Source organism: Zootoca vivipara, chromosome 6 (assembly GCF_963506605.1).
Source record: "Zootoca vivipara chromosome 6, rZooViv1.1, whole genome shotgun sequence".
Lineage (NCBI taxonomy): Eukaryota > Metazoa > Chordata > Lepidosauria > Squamata > Lacertidae > Zootoca > Zootoca vivipara.
In genome coordinates, this window is record NC_083281.1 from 64,558,079 (window position 1) to 64,582,895 (window position 24,817).

Sequence of the window (24,817 nt, forward strand, 5' to 3'; positions counted from 1 at the left end):
ATGGCAATAGCCATCCATAGCCTTTTCCTCTATGAATTTGCCTAATTCTCTTATAAAGCCATTCAAATTAGTGGCCATCACTGCTTCCTGTGGGAAGGAGTTTCATGGTTTAAATATGCACTGGGTGAAGAAATACTTTCTTTTACCTATCCTGATTTCAACATTCAGCTTTATTGGATGTCCATGGGTTCCAGTATTGCAGTATACTTAGGGATGATAACTTTTCTCTATTCACTTTTCCCATCCACACATAAGTTTATAAATTTGTATCATGTCACCTCTTAAACTGAGCCTTGCATTGGAAACGGGCATCCCTATTTAACATTGGTAGTCATATCACGTCATGTGCTCAGCCAGCCCTTAGTCCTTGATCCAGGTGTGCTTAACTCCTTGCTGATAGAAATATGCCATATGTGCGCGCACACACACACGTGGATTCATTGAAATAATTAAGGACAAGTCACTGGTTGATCTAGTTCAGTAGTGTCTCCTGCATGAGTAGGGAGCCTCTAGCATGCCATATGTTGCTGGATTACTGCTCCCACAGCCACTCTACTCTTTTCTTTTAATCAGACTAAGTTGGATGAGCTGGCTTGGGATGGGGGAGGGAGAAAAATTATATTCTTTAGCAGCATAACAAATCTCTCCAGTTGTCATTTTCATTTGCCTTCGTGTCGCGGGTGCTCTTCTGTACTAACTCCAATAGAATTTAAAGTCATCGTATCAGCATAATAAGCCTCTGCCTTTGTTCCTTTTATTTCTTGGAGATTAGCTCTTTAGACAGTGTATATTGAACTTACAAATTATTAATGATCCGAAATTTGCCAACACTGCCAGTTGGGCTGAAGTTAAACTAATCAGAAAAGTGATTTTGAGCAGTAAAACATAGCAGTTGTATGATTTAGTGCTGTGAGATTATATGTAGAAAATCAACTGCTCGACATCATTCTCTTGTATCCTGGAAATTAAAGAAAATGTTTTAATGATTCCGTTAGCAGAGTGTGCTGAGCAAGCGAAGCCCACCAGGGGTGTCCATTACAAACCAAAACTTGTTACTATATTGCCACCTAATGGCAAAGACAAACAGGAAGTGGTTGCATTTTGATGGAGTTTCTCAGTTGATGACATAGTGAAATGAATTGGCCATTCAATGAAAGGGCCTTTGCTCCCTTTTCAGGTAAATCAGGAAGCCATAGAGCCCACAAAAAAAGATGAGTGTATCTCAAGGAAGTGAGTTAAGTGCCATAGCAGAAAGGCAGGAAATCTTCCAGGGCAACTGTCAAGAATTGGACTTGCAGAAGCATGCCCACTCCTGGTAGATGCTGAATTGCACCCAACAGCTGGAATACAGTTGCAGGGAGGCAGTTGCAATGTATCAATTGCAAGCACATTCAGAAAATGTTTGCAGTTTGGATGTAGATCTGATTTAAAGAGCCAAGGGAGAGGGGAACAAGCATATCAGTGCTGTCCAAAGATTCACATGCTTTGCGCACTTACTTGGAGGGTAGTCCCAGTGAACTCAGCGGGATGTCCTTCTATGTAGAGTTGCTATTCATCTCTTATTTCTGGGAATTCCAGTGTGAACCTGATCTGCACCTCCTGGTGGGGAGGTGACTACCAGCCATGATGGCTATGCTGTGTCCACAGCTGGAAACATTAATGTTGCGGGAAACCATGGGAAGGGATACTGCTCTTGCGCTTGGGTCCTGCTTGCTGGTTGGTCATTGTGAGAACAAGATGGTTGACTAGATGGTTGATCCAGAAGGTTCTTATTGTGTTCTTACAGGATGTCAGAGAATTTTGACAAAAATGGAACTGCGAGTAGAATTTTCCATGTCCAGAATAGCATTCAGTTGAGTGCATTTGCTTGGTATTCTCTGTTTGTTGATTTCAGTCTCCAAATGATCTGTAATTGGTTAAGATTTCCTTTGTGTCGAAATGAATGCAATGTAATGACAATGTAATTTACTCAGCTTAAATAATAAGTGACATAAAGTTACATAATTTCACCACAGCAGACAGTGAGACAAAGTGGTTTGGGGGGCAGAAGATGAAGTGCAGCAGAATAAAAACAGAGTTGCATGTGATGTATCACAATTTAATGTGGAAATGATAGGACATTCCTATTAATGAGTGCATGTGAAACAAACATAGACTGGGAATCGACTGATCCATCCAACCCTGCTTTTGATTAGTCATGCTTTTGAATGGGGATCCTGTAATCAAATTCTGATTCTCCCTGTCACCCACACTGATGTCCAGAATACTAAACAGCAAGGAAATCAAGTTGGGACCCTTGTGCCACACTGGTGCTGTCACCCATTTAAAGAAACCTTGCTTGATTAATTTTATGAGATTCCACCAACCAATCAATTCATCAATTAAATCAGCATATCTTTGCATTTGAATGAAACAGAAGAGACAGACTTCTATTTATTTTCTTCATTATTATATGATTGACCCAGTCTAACCCAATATTGTCTACCCTGATTATCAGCAGCGTTCTCGGGTTCAGGCAGAAAAAAGGCATTTTACATCACCTTCTCCCTGATCTTTTAAACTTGAAAACCTCTTAAACTTGGTTTGAATCTGGAACCTTCTGTGTACAAAGCATGTGCCCAACAATTAAGCCAGGTCCCCCTCCTCTGAGACTATTCATTCCCTTCTCTACCACTAACAAAACATTGCTTTTCTAATATGTTGCTTGTATAATATAAGACATAAGAATACAAGAAGAGCCGGCTGGATTAGGTCAATGACCCATCTAGTCCAGTATCCTCTTCTGGCAATGGCCAACCAGATGCAAACTGGACATGAGTGCAACACACTCTGGTGATTCCCAGCAACTGGTGTTGAGAGGTAGGGTGCCTCTGATAGTGGAGGCAGAATATAGCCTCCATGGGTAGCATCCACTGAGAGCCATGTCTTCCATGTATTTGTCCAACCCTCTTTTAAAGCCCTCCAAATTGGTGGATATCGCTGCCTTTATAGTTCAACTGGGCACTGCATGAATAACTCCTTTCTCTTATCTGTCCTGAATCTTCCAACATTCAGCTTCAATGAATACCCACAAGTTCTAATGCAGGCACCCCCAAACTGCGGCCCTCCAGATGTTTTGGGCTACAACTCCCATGATCCTAGCTAACAGGACCAGTGGTCAGGGAAGATGGGAATTGTAGTCCAAAACATCTGGAGGGCCGAAGTTTGGGGATGCCTGTTCTAGTGTTATGAGAGAGGGAGAAAAACGCTCCTCTAGCTACATTCTCCATGCTGTGCATATTTTTAAAATAAACTTTTATAAAAAGAATTTACTCGCATTATTGTTATCAACTACCACCACCACCACCACCTGGAAAAACCTTTATTATCCCACCCTGTGTCCCAAAGGAGCCCAAGGTGCCAAAATCACTAACAGTCAAACAAAACATCTTTTTTAAAAATATATATATAAATATCTAAGTTTCAAGTTTAGATACAGACTAGGGAAAGATCTGTATCTAAAAGGCTTCTTGGGAGCTTCTCAGCATGCCCTCTGTACTCCATCGCCCTCCCACAATCAAATACATTGACACTGTGGTTTGTTCATTGTCACCAACAGATATCAGAGGTGCAATGAAATGATAAGCTAGGCAGGCTAAAACTGAGATAGCAACACGGAATCTGCCATTTGCCTGCAATGCTCGGCATATATAGATCCGCTGCCCTTTACATTTTCAGTAAGGATTCCTCTGACGTTGATGTTAATGCATCACTGACTTGCAAATTTAAATACAGGAATGTTTTATAACCAATGCTTTCCATTGTATTATTTTCTAGTACCATGACCAATGAGGCAAATAATCCACGGCCATTAAGTTTTCTTTATGAAGAATTGAAATGTATACGCTACTTACAAGGCCATGAATAATAGAGTTCTTTTTTTAGGCCTTGGAAGGCTTGACACACATTTATTTCTCCTTCTTTCAAGAATGCATGGTGGCCCTCTGCACTCAATATGCTTGTCATTGTTACAAGTTTTATGGCTGCTTTCACAAACCATCATGCATCACTCGGTGACTGACTTAAACCATTGACTTGCATGCAAAACTGTGAAAAGAGCTGTTTAGTTCTCCATTTGTATTAGCTAAACCAGAGCCATCACTTTCCCTACTGTTGCTAGATCTAAATCACTAGGATAAGTGACTAGTTGCCACCACCACTGACAGAAGAACTCTGTATGCTAGTTGCTGGGAATCCTAAGTGGGGATATTACTATCACATTCAAGTCCTGGTTGCAGGTTTCACCTAGGCATCTGGTTGGCCACTCTGAGAACAAGGATGCTGAACTGGATGAGCCCTTGGCCTGATCCAGCAGGGCTCTTTTGTGCTTTTATTTGCCCGATTGTGTCTCCATGCTCTTAGATCCATTTGAAGCTTAAGATGTGGTGACTGGATCTGTATTATAGTAATCTTGACCTCTCCAGAGGAGCAGGCTAGCTATTAAAGGACCTTCATCATATTCTGCAGCCTTTGGCTCCTATATAGATGGGGAGAGAAGGGCAGTGAAACACTCATAGAATCATAGAGTTGGAAGAGACCACAAGGGCCATCCAGTCCAACCCCCTGCCAAGCAGGAAACACCATCAAAGCATTCTTGACATATGGCTGTCAAGCCTCTGCTTAAAGACCTCCAAAGAAGGAGACTCCACCACACTCCTTGGTAGCAATTTTTCATTTGAATCAGAGGAGAATGACAGGGAAGGTCCTGAAGAAAACCATAGTGGTTCTTTCTCCAAGGATGATGGCAAAACCTGATCTTATTCTGTGTTCTCTACCACACAATTCTCAGTCCCCAGGCCATGGGTCATGGCAGAGGGGATGGAGGTTGAAAGAAGAATGTCTGAAGAGGGCTTATTTTGTATCTGGTACTCACAGTTCCAAATAAAACTTTAAATAGATCCCACCAGCCAAAGGTCTGCTTGCCCCCATGGTGTCTTGCAGTAAGTTTTTTTTGTCAGATTTACAGTTTGGAAATAAATGATAGGCACAACAATTAAATGGTGCAGAACAGAGCATTGCAGACATTCTGAACCCCAAAGGGATGGTAGTCCTTCCCCAGACTGAGTATACACAACTAGCTTTCTCCTTCAAGCTTCATCTTGTAGTATTTCCGTGTATGCAAACTGACTAGCTCCCTGTAGGGCTGCAGCTCTGCTTCCACACTCCTGTGGCTGAGCAGAGAAATTAAATGGATTCTTGCTCATTGAGAATTATCTACTTAACCCACATGGCTGACAGCAGTTATGAGCTTTTACCAGCTCAAGAGAGAGGGTAGTATATTGGTCCTTTCCCCCAAAATATGTGCAGCATTTGCTACAGCAGGAAGGTAAATGGTGTTTCAGTGTGCTGCTCTGGTTCGCCAGAAGTGGCTTTGTCATGCTGGCCACATGACCTGGAAGCTGTACGCCGGCTCCCTCAGCCAATAACGTGAGATGAGCGCCACAACCCCAGAGTTGGTCATGACTGGACCTAATGGTCAGGGTTCTCTTTACCTTGACTTGCAGCATCTTTGCTAAACATGGGCCTTATATGAAAGCAAAGCAGACAGGAGTATCCTGTGATACCCAGAGAAATTTAGTGATCATGTGCAAAAAATTGAGAGGAGCTTCGTCTAATTCAATAGGCACTGATGGAATGCAAACACAGGGCATTCTGGATCCCAGATTTATGAGCAGATTTCACTCTCTCCAACCAATTTCCCATGCCACCCCAAGCAGATGGTATATCTCATCTAGACTCCCAGTAACTAACTCCTCAATTAATCTATTAAATGGGTATAATCACATTGATCTGTGCTGCAGGGTGCTGCCCAGTTCAATTAATTAATTTTCCCAACAGGCTTGGAGATCAGAAGATGAAAGCCACTGGATAACAAAAATAAAGAAATAATAATATTAATATCCCAGAGAGCCACATCAAAGCACCATATTTTCAGCTTCAAATTGCACTCGTATCCTTGAGCAGATGGCACATCCGGAGCCTTTATGGTGGCTTACTAGGGAAAAGTCTATAACCGGGGAGATTCAAACTTGTAGGCTCCAAAGTAATTTATTGGCCATTGAAGAATGGACTTGAAAGAAAGAAGGAAGCCCAGGAAACAGGGCCAGCCCACAACATGGCACCCTCTCTACATAGGCAGAAGCCAATCTTGTCCAGCTTCTACTGAAGGTGAGACATTGTCCTCCACTGTGAAAGAAGCAGGCTAGCTTAGGAAGCCAAGGGCAACCTGTATGTAGCAGTTGGGGAGAAATTCACATTTAAAGGGAAACTTAGCAGATTTGCACGTCCCAAAACAATACGCAAACCAAAACACAAAATTCATAATTCTCTGAATTTTGCAGTGGAGTTCTCCACCCACATAATGTGTACAAATATGCACATACTGGGAATAAAGTATGAACATGCATGCATATATTAGTGAAAATAACATAAAAAATACCTTGCCTCAGGAGTTGTTTGCAAAAATGTGTATATTAGATAAAATTGCATATAAAAAAGAAATTTGCCCTAAAATACCGAAGGATTTTAATGTAGTACTTTAAAGGAGAGAGAGAAAAAGAGCTGGTGTGGAAAAGTGGAGAAACTGAACCGAAGATTGGGAAAATGAGAATCTGAGAGAAACCGACATATACATTTGTTCATCCCTACCTGCGTGCTACGCATAGTTCTGTCTGGCTATGGCTCTTATAGTCATTGCCAGCATTACTTTTTGAACCCAAACTTTAAGTTAGTTTGGCTAATGGAATGACAGGGAAGGACCATAGCTCACTGGTTTACAGCATCTGTTTGGATGCAGAAGGCCCCAGATTCAATTCCCAGCACCTCTTGGCAAAGCTGAGAAAGACACCCTGTCTGAAACCACGGAAAGCCGCTTTGTAAATAGTACCAAGCTGCATAGACTAATGGTCTGACTAGATATAAGGCAGATTCCTGTTTTCCTGCGAGTTTGGTGCAGAAAATATCGGTGTGCACAAAGAAAGAAGGTACAGTAGAAAGAACTCCCGAAGACCTTCAAAGCTGACCCCCCCCCCAATCACTGAACCCCTTGGCTTCACTTTGATTTGTGCCCCATAGTTTTATTTCAATACACACATATTCTCATCAATAATTATATTCTGACATTGACAAGCAGGACTGAATGGTGTGAACATTTCATGAAAGGCACTCATTTTCTGCAGTGCTCTCGGTGTATTGATTAAACTAATTGTTTCACCAAATGCCTCCCAGTGCCTCTTTTCTTTGAGCTCAAGTTTAGCATGTAAACTCAGCAATTATGTTTTGCTCCAGAAGTTTGCTTTTCTTGAAGTGACCTAGATAGCGGGGCCTTCAAGCTGCTTCAATATGGAATGCCATTTTAAGTTTAAGCGAGTTTATCTTTCTTCCCCTCCCCTTTCTTCTTTGTCTCTTGATACAGTTTCAGCAAATAAAATTAACATTTTGTCTAATAGGTCCTGTTTTTAATCCCCATTGAAAAGATGAATTTTGCAGCTAAAGGACACATCCGCAATTCCGCACAGCTCTGTTGTGGAAGGGCTGGGTAGAGAAGTGACGCAGCTTGCATTGTGTTTCCCACATTAGTTTTTGTGCCATTAAAAGAAAAGATAATCTTGAATTGTCATGATAATTTAATATCCTAGTTTTTGGTGCTCAATATTAATTGCATTCAAATCTCATTAGGGGGCAAAAAAAAGTTCTTAAGGAATTATAACTTCTCCTGGCAGTATGCTTTACGTGGTTCCAACCAAGTTCAGAGCCAATCTAAGATATCTTGCTGTCCACAGGAAAAGGCAAAATGGTGCCCCTCATCAATAGATTTATCCAACCCACATTGACAGCTGAATCTTATTTTCAGCATTCCAGGTATGGAGACTGGTTTTAGGGACAAGCTACATATAAAATATGATCAGTGGCTGGGTAGCATGACATGAATGTGTCCACCACAGATCTCATAGCATACAAAACTATATTTGAAGATATTGATCCTTGCCCTACTGCCATTCCAACACTGTGTGTCTCCTGCAGTCAACAAAGATTTGACCTGAATTTTGCCCAACGCCTGGTGCCCTGTTCCAACTATTTCACCACTCTCATGGGCTACATACTGTGTCTGCCAGGGACACAGATTCTCAGCATGTTCTACTTCATGTATGTTTTAAAAGAAGCCAGTTGCAGGATTGTTGACTAAGGCAAGATATTTCAGGTGCTTCCTGGTGCCATTTTATGAGAGAACCATTGTTAAGTCCAGTCTTTGCATGTGAACGCTCATCAGGCTTTAGGTTTTTCATTTAATATATCAGAAAAAAATAGAAGTTTATTCCCTCTAATCTTCCAGGGATTTCCCTATTTAGCAGTTGGCCATGCTTTTCTAACTCCTTGCAACTTCCTTGTCTCTCTTTCCCCTTTGTCAATTGCCTTTCTTTTAATCTACAAAGAATTGTCAGTAAATGAAGTTCTTACAAACCCTGCAAGATACCCTGCCTAGTCACAGACCTACTTATCTACCAACTTCCTCTCCTTCCATTAAACTCCTTCCTTCGATGAACTGGCATCCCTCTGTTCCATTTCCCTTTAGGGAGTCTTTCTTCTTGCTTGTGTTCCTTTGCCTGCCCATAGTTCTCATCTTGCTCCTTCCATGGCTCTCACACTTTTTGAAGTCTTCAACTTGTGTCTTTAGCCCTATCCTTTTATCTGTGTCTTATAAGAAGGTATATCCACATGAAATGCTTTTGGCCTTCAAGGAAGATATCAAATTAATATGTGCACTGTAAAATAAAATAAAAATGCCACCAAAAATTAATACCTGGGGTGTTAGGGGTGTGTGAGGTAGGAATGGGGAGAAATATATTTGGTCCATTTCCACCATCTGGAATCCTGGAGAGCCCCTGCCAGACAGTGTAGACAATGCTGAGTTAGATGGAGCAACTGGATGGTATTGAACTAACTGTTACTCATAGTAGACAGATTGAAATTAATGGACCTATGTTCATCACCACCTGTAATTTCAAAGAGATTATTCTGACTATTGGATACAACTCACAGGCTGACTCTTTATAATGCACCTTGCTATGTTCCTATATTTTCTATGGAAGGGTTGTAGCTCAGTGATAGAGCATTTCATTCTTGCTGTACTCAAAATTCTTCCTCTTCTATTCCTTAGCTTCCTCATGTGAAAGAGTAAATGTCTGTGGAGCCTTCAAATATCCCACAGTACCTTCACACAATGTATTTCACTCTTGCTACCGTGTGTTGTCTTCAACATTAAGTTCCAGATTAAATGTAGTGAGTTAGAACAGATTTTTATTAACAAGCAAACACCCATATATGCACACCTGTCAACTGAACTTAACCTTCCTTAACTGGACAAAGCAACTTAAGGCTTCCTCATAAGATTATATTCATCCTAAAGATACAGTAACACACATAATCACAGGGTGTGTGTGCAAAGGGGGCTAAAGTACAGGAAAGAAGAGGAGGCGTGGATATGTGAATTGTCTATGTGCAAGGGAGAGCTTTAAAAAGGAGAAAGTAGGTAAAATAAGTTGAAGGCGAGAGCAAAGTGTGTGCAAAGGAGACTGTAGAGTAGAAGAAGAGATGGGACAGAAATGGGGATGATCTGTATGCAATAAAGAGTAGGGTTGGGAAAGCAGGCTGAAGATGAAAATGTGAAAAGGGGGTTGCAAAAAAGCAGGAAGTATGAGGCATGAAATGGGGGCATGGAAGGGTTTGCAGAATAGGAGGAGATGCTGGTTTCATAACTGTGTGGAATGTGAAAATGGGTGAAAAGCAGGGCTGCAGAGGAGCAAGAAGTGGCTTCAGAAGTAGGTTTGGAAAGATGAAAAAGTGAATTTAGTTGCTTGGGTCAGGAAAGGAAAGCTCTGATTGACATGGGGGAAATCAAGGGGGGTGTTGAAATGAGCAATCAGGGGTGCACACCCCCCCCCCAGTAAAGATAGATATGGAAAATTAAACTGATGTTCTCATCAGTGTGTGTGGGAGACATATTCCTATAAAGATGATAATTTTACCCGCCCATTGTAAGGTAGGCATCTTCTTTTATATCGGGCTAAAACATCAATGATATAATTGAAATCCAATTTATGTGATATATGATCTTTCCTCTGATCATTTAGAATCAGATGAATTTATATTCCTTAGGAACTATCCTACTGGCACAAAAATGCAGGCACTAGGCAAGGCTGATATCATGTGTTGATTCATTACACTCTCTGCAGGGTGCTTAGTTTTTGAAAGCTACCTGGAATTACTGCTGGCAATAGAACACTAAACTAAGATAAGCTTTCCATTTTTAATTTTTTTTTTAAAAGGAAGCAGAAAAAGAGGAAGAGGAGGAGGAGGAAGAAGAGGAGGCAAGGTGGGGCCACACATAAAGGGATAATAAAAATATTTATTGCAACTAATATTAGATACCCTGCTTTGATTAAAGCATCAGGCACCAAACTGTAAATATCACTGATGTTTCAAATAGGCCTTAGCTATGCGGAAGGATCTGCTGGGTTGTGTATGTGTTATTTATGATTTCTCGTTACTTTTGTTTATATCCTTGCCAATCTACACTGATGCAAGTGAAGGTGTGATGCAATTATGAATGGCACAGGTGGGGTTGCCAAGCAGGTAACCCATCCAAGTACTGAGCAGCCCCAGATCTAATGGAAGGGTAGCCAACATGGTCAAGGGGATGGAGTGACTCTCCTATGAAGAAATGTTTCATGATAGACGTGTGTACAAATATGCAGAGCATGGAGAAAGTGGATAGAAAACAGTTTTCCTCCTTCTCTCATAAGACTAGAACTTGTGGACATCCAACAATGCTGAGTTTTGGAGAATTCGGGACAGATAAAAGGAAATACTTCTTCACACAGTGCACAGTTGGAACTCACTCCTGCAGGAGGCAATGATGGCTACCGACTTGGATGGCTTTAAAAGAGGATTGGACAGATTCATTGAGGAGAAGGCTGTTGATGGCTATTGGGACGCTGGTGGCTCTGTGGGTTAAAACACAGAGCCTAGGGCTTGGTTCGCCAGAAGCGGCTTTGTCATGCTGGTCACATGACCTGGAAGCTGTATGCCGGCTCCTTTGGCCAATAACGCGAGATGAGAGCTGCAACCCCAGAGTCGGTCACGACTGGACCTAATGGTCAGGGGTCCCTTTACCTTTACCTAACCATGACGGTTATACTCTGCCTCCATAGCTGGAGGCAGTAATGCTTCTCAATTCCCACTGCTCTGGTGCTTGGGTCCTGCTTGTGGGTTTTCCATGGGCATTGGAGTGGCCACTGTGAGAACAGAATGCTGGACTAGATGGTCACTGACCTGATCCAGCAGGCTCTTTTATATTCTGAGTCTATGTATGTGAAACTGCTTAACATGAAGGTTCCCTTTTGCTTCTGTCAAAACATTGTGGGAAGGTTCCACTCCCCCTCCCCATATTTAGACTGAATGCAGCTGCATTAATAAGGCAAGGGTTGACCAGCTATTGAAACTTGCCTTGTTTTTCACCGCTTTGTGCCAGTATGAGTGGGGAAAGTGAGAGATGTGAAATAGCACACCACTTTCCCTTTAATATTTGAGAACATTAACATCATGCCAAAGATGTAAAATTGGAATTGTGGGATGTTTTGCACATCACAGCACTAATTTCCAAACTAACCTCTATGATTTCATCCAGTTGAGGTAGGCTTGACAGGAAACTCCAGTAATTGAGTTCTCTTGGACATTCTGACCATCGGCACTAATTTGCAAAGCAGATTAGACAGAGGAATACATTTTCCACCTTGACCTTTATCACATTACTTTCTTGTGGGGGAATAAGGAGGTGTATTGAGGGGGATGTGGCCTTTGGTGCACCTAATTTGTAGCAATGTGGTGTGTCTGCAGTTCCTGCTCCCCCCTCCCCACCAATGTTAACAGAGTAAGGTTCATTTTGATTCTCTTAATAAGAGATTATGTTCAATTTGGCATAAGGGAGCTGTCACAAAACATGTTATCTTTTATTACCCTGGTGGAAGATATTTTTCTAGCGAATCATAAACGGCACACTTAAGGAAAACTTTAATTTGCACCTTTATGCAGGAAAGTTGTATGTGTGGTTTAATGTCACATTCCCCAATCTAGACCCACATATTTCATATTGAGCTGAAGGCATATTGAGGTGCATTTTTTTCTTCCTAAATAAAATAAAATAAAATCTACCTGAACTCATAGAGTGAATTGCAGTGCTTTAAGGATCATTTCCACACATAGCAGCAGCTGATCAGAATTCTTTGCAGATTATAGGAGACAAATCACCTGCCTAAATGGTATGGAGAGCAGCCAATATCCAGGCATTGCTGATCTCAGTGATAAACGCACATTATCTTCAATGTTAGACTTGGAGAGGGGCAAAGGGAGAGAGAGAGAGAAACTCATTATGGAGTAAAGCTGTATCTGGGTCAAATATTGAATTTGCTCCTAAGGACACCAGTTTGAAAAGTATGTTTGAGGAGGATTTACAAACTATCCCACCTTGTCTGGTACTTAACCAGTGGCTATCATGATCAAAGTTCAAAGCGTTGTACAAATGTGTCCTCATCCGAAGACCCTATATGTGTGGAGCTCCTACAAGTGGAGACTTCTCCTCTATACTACCCCCAGCAAGTGGGCCTGTGCAATGGATTTGGCACAAGCCTGAATCCCAAACTGAATTAGGCCAATTCGGGAGGGATGCAGACTTTGGACAAGTTGGGTATAGAAAGCCTTGGATCACCCGAAGTCTGGTTGGCCATTCAATGGCAATCTGGGGATGGCACCAGCGCCAGGCAGGAAGAAGGTGCTTTGGCTACTAGGGAACACATAAATGGAGCAGGGTTGAACCCTCCACTGACAAGATGGTGAGCAGAGGATCAAATGCTGGGGTTTACTGTGCCAATATGTTCCCCATCAGAAATGCACTGGAGAAACAGGTCCCAAGAGGTTTCACCCTTTTGCTCTCTGCAGTGTGGTCAGGGGAGGGGGGGGAGACACAGTATCTCCTTCTGCCATTCCTTCCCAACGTTATGCTTAATTCGTGTTTAAGAAACCCTAATTAATCATTACTCCCTGCCCCACCCCAATCGATTCAGGGCCAAATTCAATCCAGGTCAGGGGTGATCTGGGCTCTGGAATAGGGCCAGGTGACAAACTGTGAACATAAATTATTTGAGAATAACTAAGCAGGAATGAGCCTGAGACCTGGATAAAAAACATATGCTCTCCAAGTGAAAAATGGTCTCTCTCCACATATACTTCTATAGGTGCTTCCACACACCTGGATCTTCTCCTCCCCACTGAAATCAATGAGATGCACTAGAATTTGGCTCCAGAGCCTCTGCATGTTTGCACAAGATAGCTGGGATTATTTTAAGCATCCCTTATGGGATATGATGTACAAGCAAGTGAATCATGTGAATTGGCAATAGGCAGGCAAATGTACTCAGAAGGACAATTTTTGTCTTTCCCATTCTATCCATTTCTTACATTAAAATTATGCCTCTCCTGCAGATACTAAATAGACACTGGTTTTCATCATAGCAGAAATATCACATTGCTTTGATTAAATGGTAGAACTTCCTTTGAAGCATCGTAATTGGAAAATGGGGAATTAAAAGAGAGTTACAATAATGTTATTGTGAGGTTTTGTTTGTGACAAACCATAATTCAAGCTCTGGAAGCGCAGCTGGTCTCGTGTTTCCTCTTTGCCCTGCAAACACAATGGGCACTTTAGAGTAAATGTTAATATTATGATAATCTGAATAGCTGCATTCCTTCAATTCCAATTCCTCATTTGTCAGGGTTATAACACTTGTTTGCATTGGCTGCTCTATATGATTATTTTATTTCAGGTAAATTGAATAGGTACTGATAGCAGGTGGATTTGGGGTGGTGGGGAGTGAGGAATGATCCTGTTGTTTTAAATAAACATCAGCTGTTATTTCCTGCAAGTGTACATTATCTTGCTTATTTGCATAGTTTATGTGAAAGAAGAACAGCAACATGTCTAATCATTAGATGTGGGATAGTCAGCATTGTGCCATTAAGATGTTGTGGAGTGTAAGTCCCATTGCGTGACCAGGTGGCGACAGCCCCAGCCCCCAGGGATCATAAGGAAGGAATAAAGACTCTGACAATGTTATATGGAATTAAAATTAGGCTACAACTTTAGTAAACTTCTGAATGTAGGAAGACCTTGGCTTAGGTCCTGGGCGTGTATCCCTCCCAGCCCCACAGCCAGGGGGAACTGGGGCTCATCAGGGTAAATGGAGTATGGGGTGCTCTGCGAGACATAAGTGTAGCAGGCAGCCAAGCCCATATTCCCACACGCAGGGTAGTTCACTGACGACCTTTCAGTGTATGGCCAGTAACCCCCATTTATATATAACCCCTTTAAGAGGGGGACCCTGGGATTGCCGCTGCAGGGGGGGCAAGTCACCACTTCACGCCCACCCCCATAGGGAAGAAAAGACTAAAGGATTCCACCCAAGGCCATAACTGCCAAAGTTGTGATGAATTGCTACAAGGAAACAAAACCTGCCAGTGCAATAAAATTTCTTCCCAGTCCTTCAACAGCAACCAGTCAAAGACTGTAGCAGCGCCCACTAAATAGGAAGAAAAAGTTAACCTGCATACAAGAAAACATTAAACTAAGAAAGGGTAGGGAGGGTGGGTGAATCTCCAGAGCCGACTGCCTGGCTATTGTCGGCCCCACCCCTATTTATAAATGGGGCTGGCCCCACCTCCCAGCAAGAAACTTGATTACTGAGGCTGGGCGTAAACCTCCAAAAATTAACACTGAGAGGCAAGCCAGTTCCTGTTTGCCAGTAAGCTCCCTGGGAACTGTAGCACCACGTGCAATCCCGCAAAGAGCACCCACAATGTAAAGTGTGAGTGCTCATTATCTTCAGCCTTTGGCAAAGCTGGCGGGGGTAGAAGGGAGTTGTAGTGCAATGACACCTGGAAGGAGGCACCACAATGAACATCCCTGCATTATGTCTGAACTACTGCTACACCGAAAACTCTTACCCAGTTTCTCAAAGCTTATTTTCATCTATGAGAGAGCATTTCACCACCACTGCCACTTCTTAGGACACTATAACTTATTTATAAATTTAGTAGGTGCTGGGTAGAACTTGTAACATTGTGAGGTGGCTGTCTGTCATATCTTAGCCAGCACCACCTGGAAGCCCTGGCATTCCACCAAGTCCTGTATCTGGCTCAATACTGGGGTTAGGAGCCAGGATCCTTAGATCAGGCATCCCCAAACTGTGGCCCTCCAGATGTTTTGGCCTACAACTCCCATGATCCCTAGCTAACAGGACCAGTGGCCGGGGAAGATGGGAATTGTAGTCCAAAACATCTGGAGGGCCGATGTTTGGGGATGCCTGCCTTAGATGAAGCTGAGGAGTGGCCATCAACAACACAGGTGAGTTCAGCCTCACAATATTGGAATTGAATGAGTATTGAGGTTGACTCATTGAGTCACCTTGTATGCCAGACAGAAACCTGGCCCATCAGGAGATGTGCCTGTCTACAGGCAAGGACTCACCAGGAGCCAAAATTGGGGAGTAAGATCCTCCTCTTGAGGAGACCTCTGGGTGAAGACAACTGATAGGAGTCAGCTTCATTTAAGGTGTGGTTCCAGCAGCTCCAACCCAGTACTAGGCTGGAAGAATTGCAGGAGCAATGCATTTGTACCAGCACTGTGTTTTGATGAGTTTGGCCACTTGGTTATTGTGAATCTGATAATGGACTCCCCTGGGGCTGTCTCTTGTCTATACCCTTGTCTGCCCAGTGATCAACTTGAACATAACCTCAGACTGCCCTGATCTTGCCTCTTGCATAATCCCTTGTTATGGAGCTGGGCCTTGGCCTTGGACACTACTTCTGTTTTTGCTTATTGTTGATTTTGCTGCATCAGCAAAGCTGCCAAGTCTCCCGTATTCCCCGGGAAACCCCCATTTTTCCAGCTGTTCCCAGCCGAAAAAACCCCTGATTTTTTTGTTTCCCCCCGGTTTATTCTGGTGCGGCGGCCATTTTGGAACTGGGCGGAGCATGCTCAGAAGTGACTTTGGATGCTGCTTTACCCAGTTCCAAAATGGCTGCAGCGCGACTTCTGGTGCGGCGGCCATTTTGGAACAGGGCAGAGCAGCATCAAAAGTAGCTTCTGAGCATGCTCCGCCCAGTTCCAAAATGGCGGCAGCGCTACATCCGGTCTGCTACTTCCGGTCCAGTCCCTTATTTCTCAGGCCGGAACTTGGCAGCTATGTGCATCAGATGCAGAGCAGGTAGGTATGGTGGGGGGGAAATGGCCTCAAGGGCCAAATTTTAACACCTGCTGGGCCTGATTAAGTCTATGGGCTGGAGGTACCCCACCAGTGTTTTCAATAATAACTCACATATTGTAGTATGCATGAGGTTCTGTCCCAGAAGCCAATTTACTTCCTTTGCAATGATTAATTATTTTTTTTCCTCTGCTCTCTGCCTTTCATGGTCTGTTCCGAATATTGGGAGTTTAGGGATATTCATCTGTCCTTGGCTGAAACAAATTTCTTTTGCTTTTGAAGCCTCAGAAATGTCATGAAGCCACAGCACTCTTAGAGATTGCATAGCTTCACCTACAGAGAAAACTCTCTAGATTTCAGCTTGGTGTTTGGTGTGGTGGGGGCAAGGGAAGGAACGATGGATTGCTTGGTTTAGGGGGGAGTTTTAATTCTCATTGTTGGTGATATTCATAGATGGACTAGATGAAAGACTTCTTAATATTCAGTAAGGGCAATAATACAGTTGTGTGGAGGTGGACAAGGTTATTATTAACACTGTGGGTGGTGGTGTTTTTTTTTTCCTCCTTGCTGCTGTAAATGGTTTCAGAGATATGACAGCTGTGATTGATTTCTGAAAGGAACTTTTTGAAATGCTTTTCAAATATTTCTTTCCACACCCTTTCATTTCTACCTCTTGCATTTGGAGATTCTGAATATAGTGGATTCTCTGGTCCCTATAGGTTCTGCTTATTGTGGCTGACTGTATCTGAATCAGTAATGCATATTCCTATAGAATCAGGATAGTACAACCAGCTATGTTGGCTCACTTGCTATACCTCTCAGGTATTCAGTAAGCTATTGGTGTATCAGGACATCAGATTCCATCTCTGAGCAACCTAGGTCATTTTGGAGAGCAGGCTTTCAAAACGTTCTAATAGGCTTATAGGTGAAGTTTTTTGATACCAAATTCTTTTTTTCGGGGGGGGGGGGAGGCCTGAAAGTCTATTATGCCACCCAATTAACTTTTCTATGTCAGTATAGGGATTCTCCGCAACCCCAATTGAAAGACAAATAGGCACTGAAGCAGCAGCTAAAGAAGATTCCCAAAGATTATTCCCAAAGGCAAAGAGATTTCTCCATATAATGACACTGATGAGGGATAATTAAGCCAATTCAGAGTGAGGGCAATATTAATTGAATGGGCATTATTCTTACTCAGGTTTGACTTATTTTTGCCACCAGTGATGTCATCACATAATCAAACCTGATTGGATCTGTAACAATGTCCCTTGTTTCATGGGAAATAGCCCATTTTAAACAGAGCCTAGTCAAAGTTAAAAAGAGGTATAATGATCTTAATGGGTGGGCATTAAATCATGGCTCATATGGTGTCTCATTTATCAACTGTAGCTAGATGTTGGGAGAATTGATACAATTACAGCAGGGAACCCCTTCATTATCCCATAAATTTGCACTTTAGTCATTTAGCCTGCTGCAAAATGACTAAGGCTTGCAAAATTTGTGGTCTGCCAAAGAGAATGAAGTCAAAAAAGAGGTGGATAGCACCATTTCTCTTTGATTTTCTCTCTTGCTCCACAAAAGTTCTGACTCTGGCAATTTTGAAGTCTCCGTGGCTGCATTTGAATGGTTGGAAAACTACTCTGTGTGCAGTATGCCTTCTAGTGCTATCTATGCTACCTCCTTGTAAGTTAAACAAAAGTAATGGAGGGCATTGATGGCTATAAGTCATGGTGGGTTAAGGATGTCAGAATTGGTCAATTTTGGTTTCTCATTCTTCCCAGTCTTAAAAAAAACCATTTAATTCACTACATTTCAATATCAGTTTGCACTTTTGTTTTGTTTTTTAATATTGGGGGTGAGGGAAATCTCTTGAAAATTCACCAGCATTTCACCGTTGATTTCTCCTACTATATGCAATTTGTATTCAGGATTCCATAATATACACATAATATATGCTCCCCACTATACATCTTCATTTGTTTTTATTAATATCTCCACACTTCACTCAAATATATGCATTTTTCTACAGATTACTTGGCTAGAGAACTGCATTACCAAAATTCTGTAGAGTGCAAATTTCAAAAGGTGGCAGTGTTTTGGCATGTGCAAATAGAATCACAGAATTATGGAACTGTAGAGTTGAAGATACCATATAGTCCTACACCCTGAAATGCATAAATCTTTTGCCCAATGTAGGCCTCAAACTCACAACCCTGAGATTAGCACTGAATACAGCCAGATATTATATGGAATACCAGCAGCCCTAAACTCCCAATATTCAAAACACCATAAAGTCCCAGAGCTGGTTACAACAATTGAAGCACAATGTCAAAAGCAGCTTAAAGCAACTTACAATCACAGAAATAAGGTGGGTCCTCACATTCTACATCTCAGGTGACAAAAGCCAGGGCAAGGGGTACATCTTCAGCATCTGCCAAAAGCTGTGTAATGAAGATGCCAGAAACATATCCTCCAACATCCTGCTGATCAAAATCAGGACATTCATTTTTTGGTCACGAGCTCTTGTGGGAGCCAGCTGATTCACGCAAGAGTATGAAACCCAAACCTGAGTGTCTTTTGGTCCAGCATTCTGGCATGAACCAGCTGGAGTGCCGGACCAAAAAATGGGACATTCAGGGATCCAATCAGAAGCTGGGATGGCGTCTGTAATTCCAGGATGTCTCGCTTAAAATGGCACGGTTGGGTATGCAGACACACCTCTGTGGGCAAGGAGTTCTACAACTTAGGAGCTGTGCACAGAGAATTTCCTGCCCAGGGTCATCCCACCCAGCTTATAAGGGCAGTAGAACAACCAATAAGGGTCCCCTCCACTAGTCCTAATGCTGAGGGGTCTGTAGGGAAAGAGGTGGTCTTTCAGGAATTTGGGTCCTGAGTCATTTATGGCATTAAACACTAACATGAGTTCTTTAAGTTGAGCCCTTAAAAGAACTGGCAATTGCAACCAATGTAGGGCTGCTACTTCTAACATGTCTTGTTTGTATATCACTAGGTTTGCAAGATCTGGAGCATCCCAGAACCTGAGATTTCAGGGTCCAAACCTGTGACTTGGGGCAGCCCCCAGTGATGACATAAAGGGCAGACCCTGGTGATGGCATGAAACATTATCAGATGACATATCATCAGCTGCTTTTTCAATAATCAAGCCTCAAAGTGATGGCAATAGCAATTCTGTTTAAAACCAGGGGTAATAATTAAAACAATGACAATGAAAAGACTTCTACACTTGCCCAGGAACCAGGATCCTTCAGGGGAAGTCCTGTGTTTTCACTGTGCTTTTAGTGTTTAGTGTGTACGCAGTTTAAGAGGTCTTAAGCTGCGTGCACACTAAACACTGAAAGCACAGTGGCTGCCCCTGGACTTTTCACTATTCGGGGAAATGGGGAGCGTCTAGCAATGAAAGTCTCCAGTCCTATGTACACTTACTAGGAAGCAAGTCACATTGAACATAGTGCTATTTACTCAGTGGCGTAGTAATAGGGGGCAGGGGGCGCGCTGCCCCGGGTAGCAGGCTAGACAGGGCTGACCACCTCCGACGGCCGCCGTGCGATGTTGCCGCTGCCATGCAGGAGAAGCCCCAATGCAAGCGAGACTGCCTCACTCCACGACTTGCTCGCGGGCGTTGCCGCGTCGCTGCGTCACATGCCTCCTGTGTGTGTATGTGTCGCACGTCATGACGTGTGTGTTGTGCATCATGACGCATGCTCACGACGGACACCCCCCCCTTGGGGGGGGGCCTTCAGGTTTGCCGCCCCGGGCAGCCAGGCGGCTAGCTACGTCACTGTACTGTATTTACTTCTGAGTAAGCATGAGTAAGATTGCACTATAAGCCTTGTTAGATTTGTAACAGATCTGTTGGAGGAGATTTTAAAAAAAACATTTTAATTTGACTCTTTAGCATTTTCTGAGCACTTTCTTGCTTTGTGGTGTGTTCAACGGCTATAGGAGTTTGGACTGCAGAAAGAATGTATAATTGGGTCCTAGAATTTGATAGTCACTCATCTCTGAGGATGTTACATCATGTCAGCTCGCCTTTTGATTATTGGACGTGGTGGGACTCTGCAGGAGCTCATCATTGCCACTCAATAATTGTCACCAGCTTCTCTCCAAAGAACAAGTTGCTCAGTCTCTCTCTCCTCTTCCCCACCCTGTGTGTGTCATATGCAACTTTTCATCAGCATTCTCTCTGTATCTCCCTCTCGCATTCCTTTTACCAACATGTGGTCCCCTCTCCCATCCAACTCCATCCCTGTTGCTTTTGAAGAGCAGTCAACTATCACCGTTCTTAGCTGACTGGTCCCCTCATACCTTACTGATGCTGAAAAAGCACCTTGTCGGCAAATATGGATAAAGCTGCGATGGATCCACATTACCTTTTGGAATAATAAAGGGAAGCGTTTCGTTATCCCATCCCACAAGATTTTCACCCACTACAAAGCTATATAAGAATAATAATAGGCAAACAAGCAAATGTTGAAAGCTCAGGTTGTTGTTTGAGTGAATGGAGTAGAGCATCTACGCAGCTGATAATTAGTTGCTGTTGGTGCAATTAAAATGGCATTTGGATGAAGCAGGAGACAGTTTCAGAACCCAGATTGGTACTTAACTAAATTCTACTCAGAATAAACCCATTGAAATCAAAAGACCTAGCTTGCTCATGTTTGTTAATTTCAATAGGTCTGCTCTCAGGGAAGCTTAGTTGAATACCACACCCAGCTTCTAAACAGGAAGCACACACAGTTCCCAGTGGTTCACATACATATATGTTCAGTGGATATAGCACAGTGCCCTGTGTCTCTGAAAAGCAGAGGGAAAGAAGTGAATTGACTTTATAATGATTCTTTCTGTGGTCACACTCACACCATAGATTTAAAGCAACAGCTGTAGCTTCTCCCAAAGAATTCTGGGAGCTGTAGTTGGTCAAGGGTGCTGAGAGTTGTTAGGAAACCATTATTCCTCTCCCAGGGCTACAATTCCCAGAGTTCCCTGTGAAGAAGGATTTATTGTTAAAGCACTCTTTCCCAGCCTTTTCCCAAATGTATTCAGTTGGAAATCTGTTCTAGAGTGGAGTCATTTGTCTCTTTTTCTCAAAGGCTAAATCTCTTCCTGTCCTTTTAAAGTTTTTCTCCTATATCACTGTTGTGAATCACAGAATAATAGCTTTTGAGATTGCATGAGTGAAGTAGCTCATGACTTTAAAAGAAGATGACCACCACCTGCTCCTTCCCATCTGCATTCCCCATCAGTGATGTGGCCCTTGAGGTTTCCCAGCAGATGGGCCCATGCAAGACAGCCATACAAATCAAGGAAATGTCACCTTTAATAAGTTTTAATACCATTTCCATACAGTTAATCTCCATTCCTGGTAGAGCTTGAAATAGAGTAGGTCACTTGAAATACACTGGGCATGGCTATGCCCCTCTCTCCTCTCCTCTCCTCTCCTCTCCTCTCCTCTCCTCTCCTCTCCTCTCCTCTCCTCTCCTCCTGTGGAGGTAGGATTGAAATAACAGGAAGCAAAGGAACAAGAGACTTCTCTTCAAAAGACACAATTAAAGAGAATGGGTGAACTGGAACAGTTATGGCAGGAGGCAGAACAACCCCGGAATTAAAACAGAGCTGCTAGGAACATACTGTTCTTATTTTCCACCATTTTACATGCTTTTCAGACAAAAATAAGAGGTGTCATGCTTGCTAGTCCAAGAAAATGTACCCTGTACTGATGCCCTCCAAATGCTTTGGATTACAGCTGATCAGAGTCAGTCGGAGTTGTAGTCCAAAAAATTCTGGAGGACACAAGGTTGGAGAAGGCTGGAAGAGATGTTTTGGGCTACGGCTCCCATCAGACCCAGCTAGGGTGACCAATAGTCAAGAATGGCAAGCACCAGGTTGGGGCACTTCAACATATCTGAAAGTAACTAGGTTGGTGAAGACTGGCATAGATAGTTTCTATCGAGCGTTAGGTAAAATTCTCAGCGCATCTATTTGTCAGGGTTTCCTGGCTTTTGTAATAAGCCAGTTGCCTTCTTTCTTTTAATAGAAAAACACCCTGCAGATCAGTTTTACCTAAGGGTGCCTCTGATACCATAATGGATATTTCTAAAATGAGATCAATGCATTGCACATTGGGTAATGTATTATTCTTTTTTCATCTCTGCAGACAATGGAGAATCCGAAATACGAGCTCATCATAGAAGCAAAAGACATGGGGGGCATGGATGTTGGGTTAACTGGCACTGCCACAGCAACCATTGTCGTTGATGACAAAAATGACCATGCACCGGAATTCACCAGAAAAGAGGTAAAAATTTACTTTAAGATGCAAAAAAGTTGAGCATTACTTGTTCAGTCGCGCCAGTTCCTGGAAACTGCAGGAGAAGAGAGTGCTATTGCGCTTGCATCCTGCTTGTGGGTTTCCTACGGGCATCTGGTTGCCCACTGTGAGAACAGGATGTTGGAGTGGATGGGCCGTTGGCCTGATCCAGCAGGGCTCTTCTTAACCTGATCTTGGATCTAATAGAAGTTGATGGGCACCCTCTGTGCTTCAGGCAGGGGCGGAGGTTTCTGCAGGGAAGTTGTGGATGGTTTCACCATGACACACAGCAAATGCTTTTAAAATATGCTTGGGGGTGTTGTGTTTGTTTAAGAGTGAGTCAGTTCAATGTTGAGTATTTCCAATAGCAGGCCTTTAAAACTTTGCTGACAGTCTTCCTCAAATAGAGCATCTTTGCCATTTAACCCTACTGAAATCCAAACATGGTACATTGCTTGTGTTGAATTGTGTGTGGTGTAGAGAAAGGATTGAAATAATAGGAAGCAAAAGGTTTGTGCTGATGTAACTTTTTAAATAATACTCTTTTTAGAAAACCGATTAATTGGCAATGATGCAAATCAGTGCCAGATTCTGTCTCCAGTTTCCCATCTTCCTGGGGCTGACTGGGATTATTTCACATGAGTATACTGTATCACTTTTCACCTGGAGTTTACTACCATTTGAACCAAAAGCTGTGACATGGAACTTGGATGTGAGTCATTGTCTTTTGTTGGGAAACATGCAAACAGTTCCCTTTCAGAGTAGTTTAACAGTGCTGTAATGAATTTTCCAGTGTTTGAACCTTTAAGTTTAGTTGCTTCCAGAAGGGTAACCATGTTAGTCTGTTGCAGCAAAAACAAAAGCCTTCTATGCTGTAAGAACTAGTGCAATGAAAATCATTTTAACAACCAGTCTTGTGCAGTTTAAAGACTAAAACATGTATTGTGGCATAAACATTCTTGGATAGCAGTCTACTTCATCAGATACATAGAACAAGGTGGTGGGCACTGCAGGGCATGTCACAACTCTTGATTTAGAATAAAGCGTGAGAAGCTGGGGGTGCTGAATTTTGGCATCGTACAGGGTGCCACAAAATTTTCAGACCCCAGGGTCATCCACTGCAGGCACCTCCATTGCCCTACCAAAATTCCTCTCCATTTCAAAAAAACAGTTGGGTAGAAGGCAAATGGACCCATTGTCCCAGAAACAGAAGTCCCAAACCACTTTTGATGCACAGAACCAGTTGTGTGAGACTCTTTGGATCCAGACCTCAATATACACATGAATAAGCCTATGTCGCCTCCAGGTACGTTGACTATTATAACCAGGTAGTACTTAACACACAGTGCCGATTAGTGTGGCACTACATTTAGCATTAGTCAATGAATTAATTAGCAAAAAGAAATGTAAATTATACTGGTAAAGTGTATGCGGTGTCGACCATTAATTGAATCCGCCTGCAGGTGTGGCTACTCTCTTCAGCTGGAGTAGGAGGAGTGAGAAAAGAATGAAAGACTCAAAATAGCCTTTAAAAGAAAATTAGACTCATTAACTAAAGAAACAGAGGCATAACCTTTTAGATTGTAATTACAGCTGCTATGAAATAAGACCCTTGAATTTTAGCACATTTTACAGCTACATGTGGGGCTTCTTCCTCTCATTACATTTTCTTTGCAATATGCACTGGGATGCAGCATATATATTTCCCAACCCCCTCTTTTATTATTGATCTTGAAATTGCAGCCAACTAAGTCCTACTCAGAGCAGACCCATTGAAATTAGTGGGCCCATAAACTTAAATCCATTAATTTCAGTGGCTCTACTCAGAGTCAAATTTAGCTGGATGCTAAATTAAAATGACCTCCCCACAAAAGCACCAACTGGATAAAATTCCCATTAAACTGTAACAACTGTTTGCAACCAGTGTTCCAGGACAACATGGGGAAATGTAGGAGGGTTTCAGTAGTTGGGGGATCATTAAATGCAGAAATGTTTCCCAGTAAAACATCTTGTGAGTTCCTGGTCAGGTGGAAGTTCTCTGAAGTGTATGACAGTTGTACTTATGTGTACCAGTGAAACAGTTATGGAACTTTGACTTTTTCACCAATCTACTGGCATGTCACACAAAGTTTCCTTC

General features: G+C 42.6%; 1 protein-coding gene across 1 annotated transcript in view; it reads left to right on the forward strand.

Annotated features, from left to right (window-relative positions):
* CDH13 (cadherin 13) overlaps positions 1-24,817 on the forward strand; it is a 612,680-nt gene that overhangs the window by 490,275 nt on the left and 97,588 nt on the right. The window contains exon 8 of the mRNA XM_035119665.2: positions 22,528-22,668. Within this exon, the coding sequence (XP_034975556.1) occupies positions 22,528-22,668 (141 nt within the window). The remainder of the gene's footprint in view (positions 1-22,527; positions 22,669-24,817) is intronic.